The 21,483-nt window shown below is 38.7% G+C and overlaps 1 protein-coding gene across 4 annotated transcripts in view; it reads left to right on the forward strand.

Moving 5' to 3' along the window:
* Nucleotides 1–15,509, forward strand: part of LNX2 (ligand of numb-protein X 2) — a 61,272-nt gene extending 45,763 nt beyond the window's left edge. For all 4 annotated transcript variants that reach the window (XM_060191694.1, XM_060191695.1, XM_007522382.3 and 1 more), the window contains 4 exons: nucleotides 3,951–4,128; nucleotides 7,593–7,824; nucleotides 11,291–11,449; nucleotides 13,280–15,509. In XM_060191694.1, coding sequence (XP_060047677.1) covers nucleotides 3,951–4,128; nucleotides 7,593–7,824; nucleotides 11,291–11,449; nucleotides 13,280–13,415 — 705 coding nt within the window. In that variant the 3' untranslated portion in view covers nucleotides 13,416–15,509. The remainder of the gene's footprint in view (nucleotides 1–3,950; nucleotides 4,129–7,592; nucleotides 7,825–11,290; nucleotides 11,450–13,279) is intronic.
* Nucleotides 15,510–21,483: the final 5,974 nt, after the last annotated feature.

A 21,483-nucleotide genomic window follows, 5' to 3' on the forward strand; every position in this document is an offset into this window, starting at 1 on the left:
AAGGTGAACTTAGATGTGTATTTGCTACTTGGTGACTGTTCTTAGTTACTCAGCCAATAAAGATTTTCCTAGTGGGAACATTCCTCTGCTGGGTGATTGAGAAGTGTTTGATCTTCCAGAAATGTCTGTTTAGTCCTGCCTGAAAGTAAAATTTATCTTGGATTGCACATCTAAGTGTAATAGTGGGTTTTATGATTGAAAAGGCATAATGAAGACAAGTCTGTACTTAGCAGCTGAGCAGGTTGCCAACGACAACAGAATTAGATGTGTGAATATTAAACATGTAAATCATAACTTTTAATAGATACATGTATAGCATATTTCTTTTTATGTCGTAGCTTATAGAAATACCCATAATCATCTAAGCTTCCATATGTTGAACATTTCTTACTGTTTGAATATTTTACTGGTTCAAGCAGGTTTTCTATTTAGTTGGAAAAATGAAAAAGTTTGGTACTTTTGTGGAGCTTGGGACATCACACATGTGAATCTCACCATTCTAGACCAGTTTTTCATTGAGAAAGCCCCCCCCCCCCTTAGCTTGAACCTAGGCTGTTTGTATAGCAAGACCCTACCCAATCATCTTTCTCTCTGACCACCTCTTATATGATGAATTGGCTTCTTAGTATTAAGCTCAGTGTTTGAGAGCACAATTACCATAGAATGTTACAGGTACCCTTTAAAAAAAAATCACTTAAAGGCGCGAGTATTTTGAGCCTATCAGGTTTATCTGGTTTTCCGAGCTTTAGTGCAGACTTGTCTCTAGTCTTAGGGTTAGTTGATTTTTATAAGAAATTATCACCACAGACTTTGTTCTTACTGCTGACTAAAAACCAGCATGTTAAAGGAAACCTATAATTTTGCCTTTACAATGGTGACTGTGAAAAACAAGTTACTATTTTAAATAGAATTTGTTTCTTATACTTTGTTTTTTGCTCCAAAGGCATCCTCCTTTGGTAAAATGAAATTGCTTTATTAAAAGAAGAAAAAACTCTTTTTGGTTGTTCAGAAACCTAAACGAAGTTTCTCCATTTTTTTTAAATGTGAATCTAGGACATCACACGTGTGATTTCATCACTTAGGGTCACCTCTTACTTTAGACTTTGAGAAGACTCATTCCTGGGGGTTAGGCAGTGGCACACCTGGTTGAGTACACATACTACAGTGTATAAGGACCCAGGTTCAAGCTCCTGGTCCCGTCTGCAGGGGGAAAGCTTCACAAGTAGTGAAGCTGGGCTATGGGTGTGTCTCTCTGACTCCTTATCTCCCCTCTTCTCTCAATTTCTGTCTCTAGCCAATGATAAATAAATAGGAATATTTTTTAAGAAGGTAATCTAGGGGCAGGGATAGATAGCATAATGGTTATGCAAAAAGACTCATGCCTGAGGTTTCAAGGTCCCAGGTTCAATACCCCGCACCACCATAAGCTGATCAGTGCTCTGGTAAATCACTAAATTAATAATTATTACTAGCATACTGGATGTAATCTGTCAAATCCTAATTTAGAAATATAAAGGTCCCCTGAGGAAAAACACACAAATTCACAAAAATAACCTTTGCTAATGATTATAATCATTTTTTAAAAGTAAAGTTTACATTCATTTATACTGTTTCAATGACTGCTTAGATAAACATTCAGACACTGCTGGATGCTTAAAAGTGCTCTTGGATCATACAAGTATAATCTTTGTAGTTTAATTTGGTTCCAAAGAGATGAAATATATACATCTCAGCCATATAGAGGAATAAAGCAACCATCTTCATTGATTAAATACTTAAATGCTGAAACTACCAATACCTCAATAAATATACTTAAGGCTGTATTTATCTCAGTTATCTTCATAATAAGCTCTTTTTTTCTTGTGACCAGGGAGGTGACTTAGCAAACAGAAGACATTCCTTGTATGCAGGAAGCCCTAGGTTCAACCCCCAACACTATATATGACTGGCTAGTGCTTTGGCTTCTCTGTCTCAAATATGTATATATATATATATATATATATATATATATTTTTTTTTTTTTTTTTTTTTTTTTTTTCATTTAGCAAAACCTTTATTCTGAAGACAGGGGTGAAGAAGAGTTTTTTTTTTTTTTTAAAGAATTTATTTATTTATTAATGAGAAAGATAGGAGGAGAGAGAGAGAAAGAACCAGACATCACTCTGGTACATGTGCTGCCAGGAATTGAACTCAGGACCTCATGCTTGCGAGTCCAATGCTTTATCCACTATACCACCTCCTGGACCACGAAGGAGAGTTTTATGTTAATATAGTTCTCTTTATCACATAAGAAATATTTAAAATGGCAGCTAGAGAAATAACTCAACTAGTAGAGCATCGACATGCATACCTGCACTTCCTGGTTTCATCCCTGGTGCTGCATATACCGGAGTGGTGCTCTGATTTGTCTCTGTCTTTCTCTCCCTCACATGAAACTTCCTTTCTCATGTAGTAAATAAGTAGTTTTTCAAATATTAAACGTAGCAGCTAGAAAATCTTTGTAAAAAATAAGCTAGGGCTGGGGAGATAACATAATGGCTGTCAAAAAAAAAAGTTTCGTGCCTGAGGCGCTGAAGTCCCAAGTTTAACCCCCCACACCACCCATTATATGCTTGAGCTAAGCAGTGCTCTGATAAAAACAAACTAGACACTAGTTTTCACTATTACACTTGCTTATCATAGGTGTGGGCGCATACAAACAATGTATGCATCATTTCTATATAAACACACATATATAACGTGTACCAATATATTATACAATATATTGTCAGAAAAGTCATGACCTATTTTTCTGTGTTTTTCTAATGCAAAAATGTGTCATGCCGGGGGTCAGGCGGTGGCTCAGTGGGTTAAGCGCACGTGGCGTAAAGCACAAGGACCGGCGTAAGGATCCCGGTTCGAGCCCCGGTTCCCCACCTGCAGAGGAGTTGCTTCACAGGCGGTGAAGCAGGTCTGCAGGTATCTATCTTTCTCTCCCCCTCTCTGTCTTCCCCTCCTCTCTCCATTTCTCTCTGTCCTATCCAACAACAAACAACATCAACAATGGCAATAATAATAACCACAACGAGGCTACAACAACAAGGGCAACAAAAGGGGGAAAAATGGCCTCCAGGAGCGGTGGATTCATGGTGCAGACACCGAGCCCAGCAATAACCCTGGAGGAAAGAAAAAAAAAAAAGTGTCATGTCTTTTCTATAACTCAGCATTTTATTTATTACCTATTTTGCTCAGTGGCATATGGTGATGTGGGGGATTGAATTTGAAATTTTCAAGCCTTGGGAATGAGAGCCTCTTTTAATAACCATTATGCTATCTCCCCCACCAACTCAATATATTAGTAACTCACATCTGCTTAAATCCTAGTGCCATCACTTCTGGAGTTAGTAAAATTCACAATTTACTGTACCACTGCTATACCAACAGTCACTTGTCTTCAAAATCTTAAATACATTATTTACTCTCATATTTGGTAATACTTTATGTTCAAGATTATTATACAAATCATGTGCTTGTTTCACTTTGACTTGCATATCTCAACAGTCCTGTTTATTTTTTAAATATATTATTTATTTATTTTTTAATGAGAAAGGAGGAAAGCGAGAAAGAACCAGACATCACTCTGGTACATGTGCTGCCTGGGATTGAACTCGGGACCTCATGCTTCAGAGTCCAACACTTTATCCACTATCCACTGCACCACCTCCCAGACCACTCTCGACAGTCCTGACCTGAGTTTTATTTCATTTCTGTAGGTATATGAGCTAGTACAGTTTAACGCTGCAATTTAGTGTTCTGTGGGACATGAAAGCTGTGCATCATTTTCAGTTCTATATAAGTGATTCAGAAAATGCCATTATAATTGCCACTTAAGTTTTCACTTAGTTTAAACTGGCTTTACTAGAGCTAGATAATATTCATCATCCAATATTTTCCTCCTTCTCATGCTTTAGGATCTTACCCAGTGTGTTACATGCCAAGAAAAACACATTACTGTAAAGAAGGAACCACATGAGTCCCTTGGAATGACAGTAGCGGGAGGCAGAGGAAGTAAGAGTGGTGAACTGCCCATCTTTGTGACCAGTGTTCCACCTCATGGCTGCCTCGCACGTGACGGCAGAATCAAGAGAGGTAAAATAGAATTTGAACAATTTCACACATCTCCCTGAATTCAACTCACATGTTTAAAGACTATGCAGCCGGTCAGGTGACTTAGCAGTACAGCTCATGCCTTACATGCGTGAGGCTCTGGGTTCAATCCCTGGCACCACATCACAGCAAGACAGAACAAGTGGAACACTGTGGATGATGGAATATTGCTTATTGTCTCCTTTCATTAAAAAAAACATGTACAGATTTTCATTAAATAAAACTTTGAAATCCTTTTTAAATGCCCCTTATATATGTAAGCATAAAACCTCAAAGGTTAGAAAAATACCTAATGAAAGGAAAATTGCTGGTACTTGATGTTTCCATTATTTTCAAACAGTTATTTCAAATTATTGGATTTTTTTTTCTGCCACACTATTGTATTTTTGTTTTTTTTATTTAATTATCTTGATTGATTGATTGATTGATTGATTGGATAGAGACAGGTAGAAATTCAGAGGGAAGGGGATGATAGGGAGGGAGACAGAGAGACACCTGCAGCCCTGCTTCACCACTTGTGAAGCTTTCCCCCTGCAGTTGGGAACCAGGGAATTGAACCTGGGTCCTTGCACATTGTAACATGTGTGCTCAACCAGGTGCGCCACCTTCTGGCCCCCACACTACTGTATTTTTGGAGGCTACTTTATTTATTTTTATATTACAGAATTACATGTCGATAGTTGTTTGAATCCACACCATTCCCACCAGCAGAGTTCTGAATCTTCACTCTCCCCACTGCAATCCACCACAGTTCCCCTAAGGTTGTAGACATGGGCCAACCATCATCTCTATAACTGTCTGTCCACATTTATACATAGTTGCCAGTTATTGGATTTCTTATTGGAGAAGATCTTTTATGATGCAAGTTTAGTAAAAAGATTGAGTTTTTAGGAATTGACTCATTCACAGTTTTAAAGTCTCATCACTGCATTCTACCTTGCATAGGTGGGGTTGAAGTGATAGAAATAGCATTCTCCAAACACTTGAATTTATTCATATAGAAAGTCTAAAAAGCTATTTTTCTAAGCATGAAGTTAGATCCTTACTTCACGCTATATACTATAATAGCTCTAAGATCTAAATGTAAAAAAAGCTAAGGCTTTTAGACAAAAACTCGGTGTGAGGATCCCGGTTCGAGCCCCCAGCTCCCCACCTGCAGGAGAATGCTTCACGGGTGGTGAAGCAGGTCTGCAGGTGTCTGTCTTTCTCTCCCCCTCTCTATCTTCCCCTCCTCTCTCCATTTCTCCCTGTCCTGTCCAATAACAGCAACAACAGTAATAACTACAACAACAATAAAAAGGACAACAAAAAGGAAAATATCTTTTTAAATCTTTAAAAAAAGAAGAAGAAAACTCAAATGTAAATCCTCATGATCTTGTATTAGATAATGAATTGTCGGTGGTTTTCATAGATATAATATCAAGATCACAAGCAGCAATAAAAATAGATTATCTGGACTTTATAGAAACTAGAACTTCTGTGCTATAAAGGGCATCACCAAAATAATGAAATGTTATTTCACAGTGTGGAAGAAAAGACTCGCAAGTCATATTTTGATGAAGAACTTAGAATTTATGTAGAGTACATAAAGAACATTTAGAACTAAATAACCCAATAAGAAGATAGTCAGTGTTTGAAAAGGTGTTTGAATTGTTATTAGTTATTAGGAAGATGTAAATCAAAACCTCTTTATCAAGTAAGATGAATATGACTAGAAAGACACACAATACAACATTAATAAAAATGTGGAGAAGTTGAAAAATCTCAGGCATTGAGTAGAAATGTAAAGTGATGCAACTGGTTTAGAAGCAGCTTGAAAGTTCATTAAAATGGTAGACAGATGGCCCAACAGCTCCATTCCTAGAGAAATAAAAGCCTGTGTCACATACTTGGACTTGAAATATAAATTTAAATTATACATGAAGTATAATTTTTTTACTTTAAATGGCAGTATTAAGTTAAAGATTTAACTATTTATTTTACAAAAGTCAGAGTCTTGAGAACCTCTCCAGCATGAGTTGCTGATAACCAAATCAGGGACTACATGCATTCAAGTGTTCTGTCCACTGGGCTACTCCCCCAGCTGCTCATAACAATACTTCTAGTGATAATCTAAAAGTAGTAACAACCTAATGTCCATCAGCTGATGAATGGCTCAACAGAATGTGGTAAAGCCATACAGTGGGGTTTACTGGCCATAAAATGGAAGTGTGGGTGCAAGCTACCATGTGACTGAACCTTGGAAACATGCTGCTGGGTGAGTAAAGTCAATTACAGCAGGCCACATATGGTTCCATTTATATGAAATATCAAGGATAGGCAAGTCTATAGAAACAGAAAATATATTAATGGGAAGAAGGACCTCTAATGGGTACAGGGTTTTCAGAGGTGAGGAGTATGGATCTAAACCATCACTTGTATGATGCTTGTGACTACAGTAAAAGACATAAACATATATACTTATGTGAGTGGAGTAGTATCTAAAATAGACTGTAGTAAATCTGGTTTTTTAAATCCACTACACCACCTCCTAGGCTGCATTGTCTGCTTTTTAAAAAAATTTTTATTCCCTTTTGTTGCCCTTGTTGTTTTATTGTTGTTGCTGTTTTTGATGTCGTCGTTGTTGGATAGGACAAAGAGAAATGGAGAGAGATGGGGAAGACAGAGAGGGGGAGAGAAAGACAAACACCTGCAGACCTGCTTTCACCGCCTGTGAAGCAACTCCCCTGCAGGTGGGGAGCTGAGGGCTCAAACCGGGATCCTTATGCTGGTCCGTGCGCTTTGTGCCACCTGCACTTAACCCACTGCGCTCCCGCCCAACTCCCAGGATTAAATAATTTTTTACTTGGAAAGAATTGAAGTTAGAAGAAGAGAAGCTAGCATGGCCAGGGCTTGCACACAGCTAAACTAGACCTAATAATAAGGACTTCCCGCTGATACTTGCTGCTTCGGCCCCGACTATTTTCTGTGCTTTATGAAATTCTTTAAAAATGTTGAATTGTCTGGAATGGTTTTCATGCATTAGATTTTTCCTCAGTATTATAGAAATGACAAGTAAAAGAACAGTCTTTTTTAAAAATTATATTTATTATTTATTTCCTTTTGTTGCCCTTGTTTTATTGTTGTAGTTATTATGGTTGTTGTTATTAATGTCGGCATTGTTGGATAGGACAGAGAGAAATGGAGAGAGGAGGGGAAGACAGAGAGGGAGAAAGATAGACACCTGCAGACCTGCTTCACCCATTGTGAAGCAACTCCCCTGCAGATAGGGAGCCGGGGGGCTCGAACCGGGACTCTTACGCAGGTCCTTGGGCTTTGCGCCCCGTGTACTTAACCCGCTGCTCTACCACCTGACTCCCAAAAGAACAGTCTTTTACCTTCTCTGAGTTTAAAATCTTTGTTGAATAATCACATGGTAGCTTTTTCTCATTTCTTCATTTGAACAGGTGATATATTGCTGAATATCAATGGCATTGATTTGACCAATTTAAGCCACGGTGAGGCCGTGGCTATGCTGAAAGCCAGTGCTGCATCCCCCGCTGTCGTTTTGAAAGCACTCGAGGTCCAGATTGTTGAGGAGGTGACCCAGACCACAGAAGAGCAGCCAAGCACTTTCAGTGAAAATGAATATGATGCCAGCTGGTCTCCATCATGGGTCATGTGGCTTGGACTTCCAAGGTATGGACAGTTCTTTTATTATATTACTAAATAATAGTAACTGCAGCCTTTATCAGTGTGTAACACAGTAGATTCATTCAAAAGGGGATGGAAAGACTAGATCAAAGCAGCTTATCAAATTAAAGAAGAAATAGGTGATTTTATTAGATTACAACATTTTAAAAGATTAATTTAGTAAGAAGTGCTATCTTATTGATAAAAATGAATGAAACAGTTTCATCCATTCCTACTACGTGAATTAGCCATGAGATTGGATGCTGAGTCTTTTGCTAGAAAAGTTGTCATTGGCCTATTAAAATAGCTCACGTGGATAGTGTGTTGCCTTGTCCTGAATGCGACCCAATTTTGAGCCTGGCCTCTACCACAATATAAACCTTAGTGCTATGGTCTCTCTCCCTCCTTTCCTTCTTTTCTCCCTCCTTCTCTCCCTCCCTCCCTCCTTCTTCCTCTCCCTCTCTGCTTCTGTCACCCTATTTAAAAAAGTCAGTCTGAAGACATGAAACCCCAGTGACTGTTGGATAGTATGCCAGCTCCCCCCAGCTTAAACTCCAGTATGTCTGTATGAGATTAGTTTGATCCCATTCAAAGCTGCAGTCTATTTACAGAAATCACTTTTACATTTACATAAAGCACCACCTTCCCTCCAGGGCATTGGTGGTTTAGTGATAGAATTCTCACCTGCTCCGCCCCCTCTCCTTGTCACACCCTGATCTTCCACCAGTCACTTTTCTCTCCACCCTCTCTATGTCACATCCTGTTCACACCCTACTTGGGAAGTATATATAAAGACAACATTGTTCGTTTTAGTTTAGTTTTTAGTTTAGCTTAGCTCGGTTTAGATTGTGCTGCGTTTTGCATGAATAAAGAGATACTGCCTACAGCTCAACCATGAGTCCCGGGTCGTCTGTCTCCCGTCAAGGAAGCTCAGCCCGACAAGTGACTACAAAAATGAAGCTGGGGTGGGAGTCTTGGGAATTGTCTTTTACCAACATTAAGAGATATTTGTTGCTCTTTACTCCTTCATTTAAAATACTTTTATTTTAAGAAAGACCAATTGAAAAACTACAGGATGTGATCTGGAAAACACCAATTAAATTTAGATATATAGATATATATATTAAATATTGAGATACTATAATTAAGGTGTTAACTTTGAAGGCTATAGTCCAGGGAGGGAGAAGAAAAAAATCAACTTTCAGACACCCAAAATAGTATTAGGTGTAAGGGTGACTTAGAAAGTGAATCGGGAGTCGGGCGGTAGCGCAGCGGGTTAAGCACATGTGGCACAAAAAGCAAGGATCCTGGTTTGAGCCCCAGGCTTCACCACCTGCAGGGAAACCACTTCACAAGCAGGTGTCTTATCTTTCCCTCCCCCTCTCTGTCTTCCCCTCCTCTCTCCATTTCTCTCTGTCCTATCCAACAATGATGACATCAGTAACAACAATAATAACTGTAATAATAAAACAACAAGGGCAACAAAAGGGAAAATAAATAAATACTAAATAAAATTTTTAAAAAAGCAAGATATTTAAAAAAATGAAGTGAATCTTGTCAATATTTTATAAATAAATTTTAAAAAATAAATAAATGTTAAAAATAAAATAAAGAAAAAGAAAGGAAGTAAAAGCAGGACCATTGGAAAAATGGGGAAATATGTAGAGAGAGACACATAGATAGATAGTTAAAGAATCAGCCCATATCTGTGACCTTGAGAGAACTACTGCAGTTTCCAGTGGAAACTATTACCTTATAATTTTACAAATCAGTATTAAATCACTAATAAAAATAAATTAAAAAAATCAATTTTAATTTGGATTTCCATGGATTTGTGTAAAAGCAATGCATAAAGACTCAAAAATAAAAATGGGGAAGGAAAAAAAATAAAGCTCATCTAGATAGTGTAAAAAATACCTCTTTACAGATGCACCCAAGACAAGAAGGATAGTTATCTTCTTTTTTTAGGGGGAAGGTGCAGTATTGCACATTTTCTTTCCAAGATTAGCAGTCTAAGACCTGCCGGGGGCCAGCCCCAGCAGGTTATTAGGGTCAGCCTGAAAGGAGGAGGGGCGTCGGCGAAGAATGAAGGATGAGAGAGGAGTGAGTTGATGCTGAATCAAGCTCAAGCAGACATCTCTGTCTTACCTAAGCAGAACTTTACTTTTATAGTCTCATAAGGCTTAAATCATTCAAACAAAAATTACCAAGGTATTGATTATTAAAACAAAAATCACCAAGGCTTTGATTATTGAAACAAAAATCACCAAGTAAGAACAGCACAGGTAGGGAACACCTCCTGCTTTGTGGAACATTTACATTCCAGGGGCACTTTCTGCCCTAGAGAGCACATCACCGTTTCTGTGTCTTTTGCTTTTCCTGTACCTGTATGCTAGGCAAATGTCCTATTAAGATTAATATTCTACCTTTCATGTATGCCATTCTCTTGGTCCTGTGCATCAGAAGACAATGGTTTATAGAACGTTCAAGCTTGTTATGTTTCTAGGGGCCTTAAACAAATTGAGCAGCCCGTTTTTCATAAAATCTGTTCCATTGTTTGATCAAGGAGCCTTGTTTTATTTTGTTCCAAGTTAAACTCTCTAGCTAGAATCCATCTTCTGTGTATGCTCACTATGTGACCTAGGTTCTTGTGTACTGTTCCTGCATAAGGAGGTGGGAGCATAGTGGTGGATGGTAGATTAAAAGGCCCATTATATCTAGGCAGGTACCAGAACTTTCCATTGATTATTTATGTAAGGTGGCCCCTCCACTGTGGGAGCCACCAATCTTTCTCTATATTTTAGGAGGAATACTAAAGGAAGTGGTGTAGATAAAGGGGAAAACATTTTTTCCTATTGGGACCTCCTGAAAAATTCTACATTACTGATATTGCTTGTTCCATTATGTTCAATCTTACAGAGTGCAGTGCAGGTTTTGTCATTATTTTTGTCATTTGGTCAGGCTCTGAGCCTAGCCATAGGTAAATATTATTAAGACCACATAGAGCTTAATCATGGCAAAAGGCGAGTTGGTTTCAGTTTGGCCTGGAGAGTCCAGCCGTGCTGAACTTCCTGCGAAGCTGGTACCATGTCAAGCAGCTCGCATGGCGGTGCCTGCGCCAAAGACCCTGTCAGACTACTCTATATAAAAATGCTCTCAACACAAAAGGACATCAGAATTGGAAATCTTGTTGACCATAAGCCAATATAAACACAACCATTTCTTATAGATTTCTCCATTTATTTGAGCTCTATCTCTTTTCAGCTGGGAAAAGAAAACTAAATAGAAATGCAAGTCTGCTTAGAACTTCATTTGTTCTAGAAAATGGTGGTCCGAATAATATACATAGGAGGAGATAAACTACTCCTTTTCTTTTACCAGCAACTAAAAGTATAGCATGATGTGGAATTTAACAAAAATAAATAGGCCTTTTAAAATCTCCACATTTCTTGATGATTGTTTCCATTTACAGCGCTCTTCATAGCTGCCATGATATTGTCCTGCGAAGAAGTTACTTGGGAAGTTGGGGCTTTAGTATTGTTGGTGGCTACGAAGAGAATCACACCAACCAGCCTTTCTTCATTAAAACCATTGTCTTAGGAACTCCAGCTTATTATGACGGAAGATTAAAGTGAGTCTTCTTTTACTTAGTGATATAACTTGTGTTTACTGTGACAGATATGATTAGTGTAAGTTCCAGACCCAGTCTATTGACTGTTCATATAAATAAAATTTTATTAAAACATGCCACACTTACTTCTTTACATGCTGTCCAAACTTCTCCTGAGCTATGGTGACAGAGTTGAGAAATCATTCACAAAGCCTCAACTACTTACCACATGGTCCTTTACAAGAAGAAAGGGAGGGAGGGGCCAACTGTGAACTAGATTGAAGAATAATCTTTACCTTCTTGCCCCTCACAGATTTATCTAATCTAGTGACAGGAATTGAACCTTGGTCATTTGATTAGACACATTGTGAAGTGACAGCTAGCTCTGAGTAATTTTTCCATATAACCCAATCTGGTCCAGTCTTGTCATTACTTGACATGACTGCCTAACATTTGTGCAAGCTCCATCAGGGCAGAATTGTATTGTTATACCCCTGCGTGTATAGCATGATCTTGATGACAACCTTGAATGATTGCTGACCATGTGCCAGGCATAGGGCTCAGTGCTTAGGACTGTGTTATTGCAGCTTCTCAATGGTCCTAAAAGTTAAGTATATTGTTGCTGTTATTCTTGTTTTGCTATGAGACACAAGCCTTTTTTCCAGAACGTTTACCAGAGTTTATCCCTCTGCATGTTGCATACTGGGCAGAAAGAACTTCTCAACTTATGTGCTGCCTCTTTTTCAAAGCTGTTAAAATGTTATTAAAAGATTATACAAAGAACAGATGACTGTTAATTTCCTAATGCCTAGTTTTTTTATGAAAAAAAAAACAATACTTAAAAAGTGTTGGACAATGAGGTCATGAAGGTAGACTTTAGGACTTGCATGTGAAAGGTCCAGGTTCAATACCAGCACCTCCATATGCCAGAGCTCAGTGATGCTCTGGTCAGAAACAAATAAGTGTTCACAGAAAATAAGATGTTGACAGCATACTGCACAAATGGATAGTTGACACTATTGTCAAACAGAAAGTAACATCTAGATAATATTGTGGGGTGGTGGTAGATAGCATAGTGGTTAAGCAAAGAGACTTTCATGCCTGAGGCTCCAAAGTCCCAGGTTCAATCCCCTGCACCACCTTAAGCCAGAGCTGAGCAGTGCTCTGGTAAAAATAAAGAAAGAAAGAAATAATACTGTGGAGAGCTGGGTGAGGTTAGTGTGCTCATATGTAAAGACAGAGCAGTACCCATTTTTGGAGGAGTGAATGTAGGAGGTGAACTACTTTTAGCTCAGTTACTCAAACATTCAATGTACTATTTTATAATTTCTATTTCACCTGTTTCTAAAACAAATGGAAGTAGCTATAAACGTTCAATAGCATTTTTAAAACCTCAAAACCAGAAAGCCTAAAAGATAGATCTTCACATATGCCACCCATTTGTTGATAGTTCTGCTGAGAGGACAATCAGTGGCTGAGAAGAAATAAAGATATTTTTCTCAGTTTAATTGAATGAGTCCTTTTAGAAATAACAGCAGAGAAACAACATTAAAATGATAAAACTCTTCAAATGTATTGGCACTTTTTCTGGAGCCAGCAGATTAATTCTGTGTATTCTGTGTAAGCTTATAGAAAATTATTCTGCTTACCCTTTAAGATAACACAGTTTTTATTGAGGGGTGACCAGGGAAAGTCAGCATAGGTTTAACAGTCACCCCAGATGTTTCTCAAAGGAGATACTGCATCCTAATGATTGACTGCTATTGGTTGGGTCTGATTTTCAGGCTAAATAAACCTGAAGATGATGCTTTTAACATGTTGGCAACAGTAACAGTGTCTGTGTTCTTCTAGGTGTGGAGACATGATCGTGGCTGTAAATGGCCTATCCACCATAGGCATGAGCCATTCTGCGCTGGTTCCTATGTTGAAGGAGCAGAGAAACAAAGTCACCCTGACTGTTATTTGCTGGCCTGGCAGTCTGGTGTAGAGTTTTGAATTCGGTTTGTGGTCAAACATCTTCCTCTTTGAAGTTTTGAAGAAAAAAACCCTTTAGTTTTCTTGCATTTCTGGTAACCAAGAGCTACTGACACAGCTGGTAAATATAATAAGCAGGGCCAAAACCCACTACCATTGCCATTAGGTTTTGATTTCACTGATTTTTTTCAGTTTAGCCACATTTATTTCAACTTGAAACAGTCTTCCACTAATTCCTGTAAGCTCATATTCTCAGAAATTGAATGATTAGTTGTAAGACTGTCCTGTAACAATAAGTGAACCCTGCCCAGACTGTGATCAGCCAGTAGGTTAGTGCACTCCTATGGTTCTGAGTTTGCAGTAATTGAATCATAAAACGAGTCACACATGCCACAGCAATGGAGCCAGTTGCAACAGTATTTTCTGCCACTGTGGCAACCACTGTCATGAATAAATACATTGTAAATTTGGATGATAATAACCCTTCCCCATTTTTCATTGGTGCCAACATTTCAAAAAGTCATATTGTTTATAAAATGATTTTTCTAGCTTATTTTATTTCTATTTTAATTTCTCAGTGCTCCTAATGTTGAAGACCCAAGTCTGACACTACTAAAGAGAGTTTTTTTTTTTTTTTTATGTGCTTTAGAATAGTGGAAAATAAAAGAATGCTATCCAGTGACAAAGGAATTTGGGAGATAATTATAGCTTAATGCTATAAATGGCAAAAATTCAAAAGCATTAAAGATTCATTTCCAAAGGAATGTTTTGCTAAGTAGGAAAATTTTGAAGCAGTTTTTTGCTTAAAAAAAAAAAATCATTTTCTAGAATTTCTATTATACTTATCAGCAGGCTTTGCTGGAAATGTTTTTGTGATTTATGTAATTAAACTAGATGATTAAGATAAAATCATGTTGCTATTAAGTACACTCATATCACCGTTAACTAGGCAAAGGGAGATCTTTTTTATTTCATCCTAATAATGAACCTTGACTGTTTTAGAGACCCTTACACTTTTCATTATCTTTTTATCTGGACTTAGTTATTCGAGAAAAATACTGAAATTTTTTTTTAATCTGAAGTAATAAGTTTTAGATTTAGTATTTCAGTCAGTTCTGTTTTATATCTTTTTGAAAGGTTTTTGAAAACTATGCTTAGTCTGCTTTGTTTGTCCTTCATTCAACACGGTCCTCTGGAAAGGAGTGAATAAGAAAATGCATCTTTACCTTGTCATATAACGCATACTTGAAAAATGTTTCTCTTAGAAACCTGGTTCAGCATCTGAGCTAATTTACAAGTGACCTCTGTAATAAATAGTATTATCAGAGAATGTATTCAGAAACACTACAGTTTACTAGGAAGCATGACCACTTTATATTCAAACTTAACAATGTCATTGCTGGAACTTATTGTATCTGTAGCATGTCACTGATTACACTGTTTTTATAATGATTTTTTTAAACTTATCACTTTTGAATAAATGGCAACAATAATTGCTACTGAATTACTCAACCTCTTAGTTACACTGTATAATCAACATATAGCTAATATACAGTGGAATGCCCCATACAGTATATTACTGTTATATGATGATTGACCTTTGAAGCAATTTGATGTTAAAATGCTTTGATATTATATTTGAGATGGAATAAGTTGATTTTTTTTTCTGATCCCCCCCAAAAAAAAAAATTTGTAGCTTACTCTACTATTTTTTTTAAATTTTGTAAGAATCTGCTCTCTTGGGGAGTGACCATCCACTAACAAATATCCTGACACTTTGCGATATAGAAGATGCATATACTGAGCCCAGTAGGAGAAGGACTATTTTGAAAGGAAAAAATTTTCAATATTTTTATGATGGAAATCTTGGACTCAGCTGAACTATAGGGATTATTTTAAAAGACTATATAGCTTCTGGTCAGAATATTTGGTGATGGAAACTTGTTCATTATTTGTTATCACTGAAATATTTGAATTCTCTTTAAGTTTAGTTAAATATTTTGATTTGTTCTGTGCCTTCAGTTTAAATTATTTTAGGATTTTCTATGTGTTTAAATAATTGTGTGATAATCATTCAGGATGGAAATAAAAGACATCATCTCTGTAATAGCAGCACTGTTTTTTTTTTCTTGAATAGTAAATGTTTGATTCAATGTGTGACTCTTTCTTCTGTGCCCAGCAGCACTTAGAATATCTCAAGCTTGAAAACTCAATATCACAAATCCATTTAATTCTAATTCTCATTTCTGTAGGCAGAAATCTATTTTTTTTATTTTATTAGTGACTTAATATTGATTTACAAAATTATAACAGGAGTATAACTCTGCACTGTACCCACCACCAGAGTCCTGTATCCTCACTCCCTCCATTGGAAGCTACAGTAGTTCTCCCAAGATTGCAGTTATGGGTTGACTATTATTTCTATAACTGTCTATATATATATATATATATATATATATATATATATATATATATTTGTGCCCCTCCCCTCCTTTTTTTTTATTTTTATAGTTCTGCCTTCTTTTCCTTTCTAAGTCACACTTAACTACTACTTCCAGATGTCCTCCCTTTTTCCTCTTCTCTATCCAGATCCTGATGGTACTGGAGTTCAGAGCCCTCTTATCATTTTCCCCTATCATTTCTCCCCCTCTGGAAGTATGTACCACAATTCTTTCTGGGGTACAGAAGGTGGGAGTTATAATTATAATCTGTAATTGCTTCTCCGATGGACACGGGCATTGGCAGTTTGATCCATACCCCCAGCCTGTTTCTGTTTTTTCCTACTAAGGCAGGGCTCTGGAGAGGTGAAGAGTTTCAAGATACATTGGTGAGGTCATCTGCCCAGGGACATCAGAATGGAATCATAATAGCATCTGCAAAATGGTGGCTGAAAAGTAGTAAGATATAAAGCAGGACAAGATTATTAATGAACAGGAACCAAAGAGTAGGAAAAGAGCAGATGAGAAAAGGTATCTTGGGGTGGGAAAAAGCAAGGAAGTCTATTGTAGGTATGTCCCTAGAAGCCCATAACTTTCATAGTTTTTGATTGAATTTGATAGGTAACATGCAGGAGGATGAAAAACTTTGTCTGGGAAGATGTAGTTAGGGTTGAGAATAGGGCTAGAAAGCTGGGTTAGGGTAGAGAGTAGCTCCCAAACTTGAAGAAAGTATATAAATACAATTAACTGTTTATCCCATCATCTGATCCAGGGCCCCTCTGTATTCAAATTTAGCACAGGCGCCTGTGTAACCTCATAGTCGCTGTGTGTCTGAGCTCATCAGCCCATGGCCAAAGCTTGGAACATTCTAGGCTGCACTCATTTCTGGACCCGTCTTCCTCAAGTAGCAGAGCAGGATGACCCTGCCATTGCTGCTCTACACTGAGGAAAGGGTTCTGGAGAAGCCCACAAGAGGGCTTATGATGACATTCCTGATGGAAGCAACCAGTGTTGGTGGAGAGGGATCTGTTAGAGGTCTAGTAGGCAGAAATTTCTACTTGTAAAATCTTTGCTTCTTCAGTTCATCAAAAGTTGCCTTCTCTGATACATGTGACTACTGTATATCTGAAATGTGGCTATCCTCCTCTTTGGCTATGTTTAACTCTATAAATATATTATTTAAATTAAATTCACCAGTTTCTGACTTTTTAAAAACTGGCTACTAGAAAAATCTCCATTACATGTGTGGTTCAACCTGTATTTCTTTTGAACAACAGCTTGTTCCCCCTCACCTCTTCATTGGCATAGCATTTAGTAGTCCAAGCAATCCTAGCATTTGGTCTGTTTTCCTAGGATTTTGATCATTCCCTAAATACTTTTACTTTCTCCCAATTTTCTAGTAAAGTAAGTTCAGACCAGGGTCTTTGATTTGACCCCAGCCAGGTTTTCCAGGTGACTCTCTTAAGCTAACAGAATAGGTAGTCATGGAGACAGAAACCAAGATGGCAGAGAACTACCTGATGTGAGACCATCCTATGACCTATGACCCTATATAGTGGCCTTTACCTATGAAAATTACAAGGAGTGAGCCAGCTGGTGCAAATGTGAAGTAACCAATCCCCACTGTTATGAAGTAACAGTGGAGTGGAAGAGACTAAGAAAACTATTAAAAACCAAAAATTGGGGGCCAGGTGATAGCACAGCGGATTAAGCTCACATGGCACTAAGTGCAACGACCATCGTAAAAATCGTGTTCTATCCCCCGGCTCCCCACCTGCGGGGGGGGGGTCACTTCACAAGTGGTGAAGCAGGTGTGCAGGTATCTTTCTTGCCCCTACTCTTCCCCTTCTCTCTCGATTTCTCTTTGGCCTACTCAACAGCAATAACAACAATAACAAGGGCAACAAAATAGAAAAATGGCCTCCAAGAGCAGTGGATTTATAGTGCAGGCACCAAGTCCCAGCGATAACCTTGGAGCCAGTAAATAAATAAATAAAATAAAAACCAAAACGCACTTGACCTCCATGCAGTTCACCTCTTAAGAAACTACTCCCCTTGGAGCGAGGGGGAGCTACTATTCCTAGTAAACTTCCCCTTAACTCTTCTAATAAGCTCTCTTAACATGCTGACAGTTCTTGCATTTGGTTAAATCTTAAAACATGAATAAGAATGTAGACGTCCCAGCTGGCTAGCTGGGATATGTTCCCATCGACCAGCACTACAACAGGCTCCCCTCAACTTCTAAGAAATGTTTCCTGATAGTTCTCTCCTGCAGCTGCATGTTCACAGCATCCCATATTGGTGGTTTAGCTTGAATGGTTCCCATCTAGTCCCCACTTGCCTGTAAGCACCACATTCAGTGTGTAATAATACTCAGCAGGCTTTTGTACTTGCATTTAGTATGGGCCTGGTCACTTTATAACTACTTGGTGTCATAGTTTAAAGTGCCACCATAGTTATTACCTTTGCAGTTTTGAATGTTATAGATGCTTCAAATCTGTAGCTCCCACATCTATAGACTAAAGATACGTTGTTTTGTTTTTCACTTATTTTTTTTATTAGTGATTTAATAATGGTTGACAAGATTATAGGATTAGAGGGGCACAATTCCATACAATTCCCACCACCAGAGTTCCATTTCCCAGATGAGTCTCCCATACAACCGGGAAGCCAGGGAGCTTGGCGGGCCTGAGGGCAGGTAGGTAGAGCCATGTGTGCTCCGACTAGCCACACTGGTGTGCTTTGCTTTGTCCTGGCCAACATTTGGCTTTATCTGATGGAAATGAGTGAAACAGCATTTCAGTAAGGTTTCCATTCACTTCTCCCTGATTACTGGCAAAGTGCAGTGTCTTCTCTTGCTAACTTCATACTCTGGTATCCTCTTTGCTGGATGTATTTATTATGATTTATTTATTTTACCAGAGCACTGCTTACCTCTGGCTTATGGTAGTGCAAAGATTGAACCTGGGACCTTAGAGCCTCAATCATGGGAGACTTTTTGCATAGTCATTATGCTATCTCCCCATCCCTATATGGTGTGTTTTATAAGTTTGTGTAAATGAATCTTTTAAAATAATAATAATATGTTCTACTTTTCAGTTAGCCTGCCTCTCTGCTTGTTGTTTTCTCCCACTGATTTGCAGCTCCATAACCTGACTTCCATTCTTTCATATTTTACTGTGGGTTGTTGCTTTAAGATTCCACAAATGTTTGAGGCTTTAGTCAGATCAGTGGGTGGTTAAAATCAAATGTGAAGTTAAACCTGAATTTAGAAGTTGAATTTACAACTTGTAACATTACTTAACCCAGATCTTCAGGCACAAAGCACCACATAACAGTACAGCAAAGCTCCATGAATTCAGACTAAACTGAGTCAGTTTGAAGACTTAAACAAGGTGGAAAAGAATTTGACACTTAGTGTCCAGAACCTACTATGTGCAGGACAGACAGACAGGCTCTGGATCTCCTCTTTCTCACACCTCCTTTCATCTCCTAACTCATCTTTTTATCATTTGTTTCCATCTGGTGAGACACCATGGGGACTACTCCGGTGAATGCCGGCCGGCTCACAGGCTAGGAGTTCATGGACAGAGCTTTTGCTCCCTTCTTGTCTCTGCCAGTTAAAGGGAAGGCTTCATCTCCGTGGGGTCTTAAGAGATGGCTCTTTGATATTTTACAGTGTAACTCTAACCCTCTTAACTATGCTACCAATTAATTTCTATGGCAACACAAGGCTCTTCAGAAATAAAGTTCTACAAGTTAGCGCAGAGCCCACTGGCTGGAAATGCCTCTGCTAAAAGAGGGAGGACTTAATCACATGCAGGAGGGAAAGACCAGCGTCCCAGCAGCTACTTGCAAGGCACTTAGAGATTTCCCTTTGTGTTCCACTCGCTCACCTGCAAAGAATGCTTTGACACTGGGCCACTGCACAAACTTTGATCAGCATTAGCTTTATTTTGGTTTAAGCAACCCTTCCTTGGATTGTCACAAGAGAGACCCATAGTACAAAAGAAGTCATCAAGTTTAATGTATCCACTGCTTAGCCCATGGATGAGGAGCAACAGCTGTCCAGTGCGAAGGTACTCAAGGTTGAAGCAACTGTTAAAAACGGGTTTGGGAGAGGGTTGGGTGGCAGCGCAGCGGGTTAAGCGCACGTGGCGCAAAGAGCAAGGACCGGAGGAAGGATCCCAGTTCCAGCCCCCGGCTCCCCACCTGTAGGGGGAGTTTCTTCACAGGCAGTGAAGCAGGTCTGCAGGTGTCTGTATTTCTCTCCCCCTCTCTGTCTTCCCCTCCTCTCCATTTCTCTCTGTCCTATTCAACAATGACAACATCAATAACAACTACAACAACAATGAAAAACAAAAGGGAAAATAAATATTTTAAAAATATTTATTTAAAAAGAAGGTTGGGGTAGGAGGATTGGGGTGGTGACCCAAGAGGTGGCACAATGGCTAGAGTTTTGGATTTAAAAGCATGAGGTCTTGAGTTGGATCTTCGGCACTAAATGTGCTGGAGTGATGCTCTAGGCTTCTCTCTCTCTCTTTGTCTTGTTTTAATTCTTTTTGGGGGCCAGGTGGAGGTACACCTGGTTAAGTAAACACTACAGTGCAAAAGGTTCAAACCTCTGGTTCCCACCTACAGGGGGAAAGCTTCATGAGTGGTGAAACAGGGCTGCAGGTGTCTGCCTCTCTCCCTCTTTATCTCCCTCTCCCCTCTCAGTTTCTCTGTCTCTATCCAATAATAAAAAGAAAAAAAATCTTTTTTAAAATAAGATTTTTTTTCCCATCATCTGGCTGGGTCTTATTTAACAGTCTTCTCCCACCCACACTTCAGGAACCAAGGCAAGAATGCCAGGGGTCATGGGATGTGTTTAATTACATGTTCACTATGTTCAACCTGAAGCTCTCTTCCATGAGCAAATCAAGTCCTCAGAACAGGTCTTTAAGCTTGCCCCCTCTGTGTGGGTTCCCTCCCACTACGGCTCAAGCCCTTGATGCAGACTCCAGCTTCTGGGTCCCAACCTCTGTGGAGGGACCTGGTGGCTTCTCATAGCAGCTTCATTATTTCACTAGCAAATGTCTTAAGACAAATGTCTGTGTCATTCCAATGGAAATGAGGTCCATGTGCCATCTGAGTTTCCACACTCTGTACTGTCTGGCCTCCTACTGCTCCCAAATCCTAGAACCTCAGAAACGGAAGGCTTTTAGCCAGGTTTCCAGTATAGGAAGCACTTCTTTGCCATGGTCAACTAGCTCCAGCTTGAATGCCCTCACTATTCCACTGCAGGAGTTTCCACTGTTGGATAAGTGCTTACTTTTTTTTTTTAACATAGTGAAAGAGAGAGAGAGATAGTACAGCACCAAAGCTTCCTTCAATGCCATGGGACTGAGTTCAGATCTACATGGTGAACATGACAAAACAGTACACTATCCAAGTTGAGCTATTTTACCAGCCCTAGTACTTGCTTTTATTAGTCACAGTTTGTGCCTGTCAGTCTTCCCTGCTAGAGTGTAGAAATTGGGGATCATGTGGGATGGAGAGTGGAGTGTTTTTCTTTAAAAAATATTAACAATTTAATAGTGATTTGCAAGATTATAAGATAATGAATACAAAGTTCTGTATCCCCACACACCCAAGGATAAC

This window comes from Erinaceus europaeus, chromosome 5 (genome assembly GCF_950295315.1).
Source record: "Erinaceus europaeus chromosome 5, mEriEur2.1, whole genome shotgun sequence".
Classification (NCBI taxonomy): domain Eukaryota; kingdom Metazoa; phylum Chordata; class Mammalia; order Eulipotyphla; family Erinaceidae; genus Erinaceus; species Erinaceus europaeus.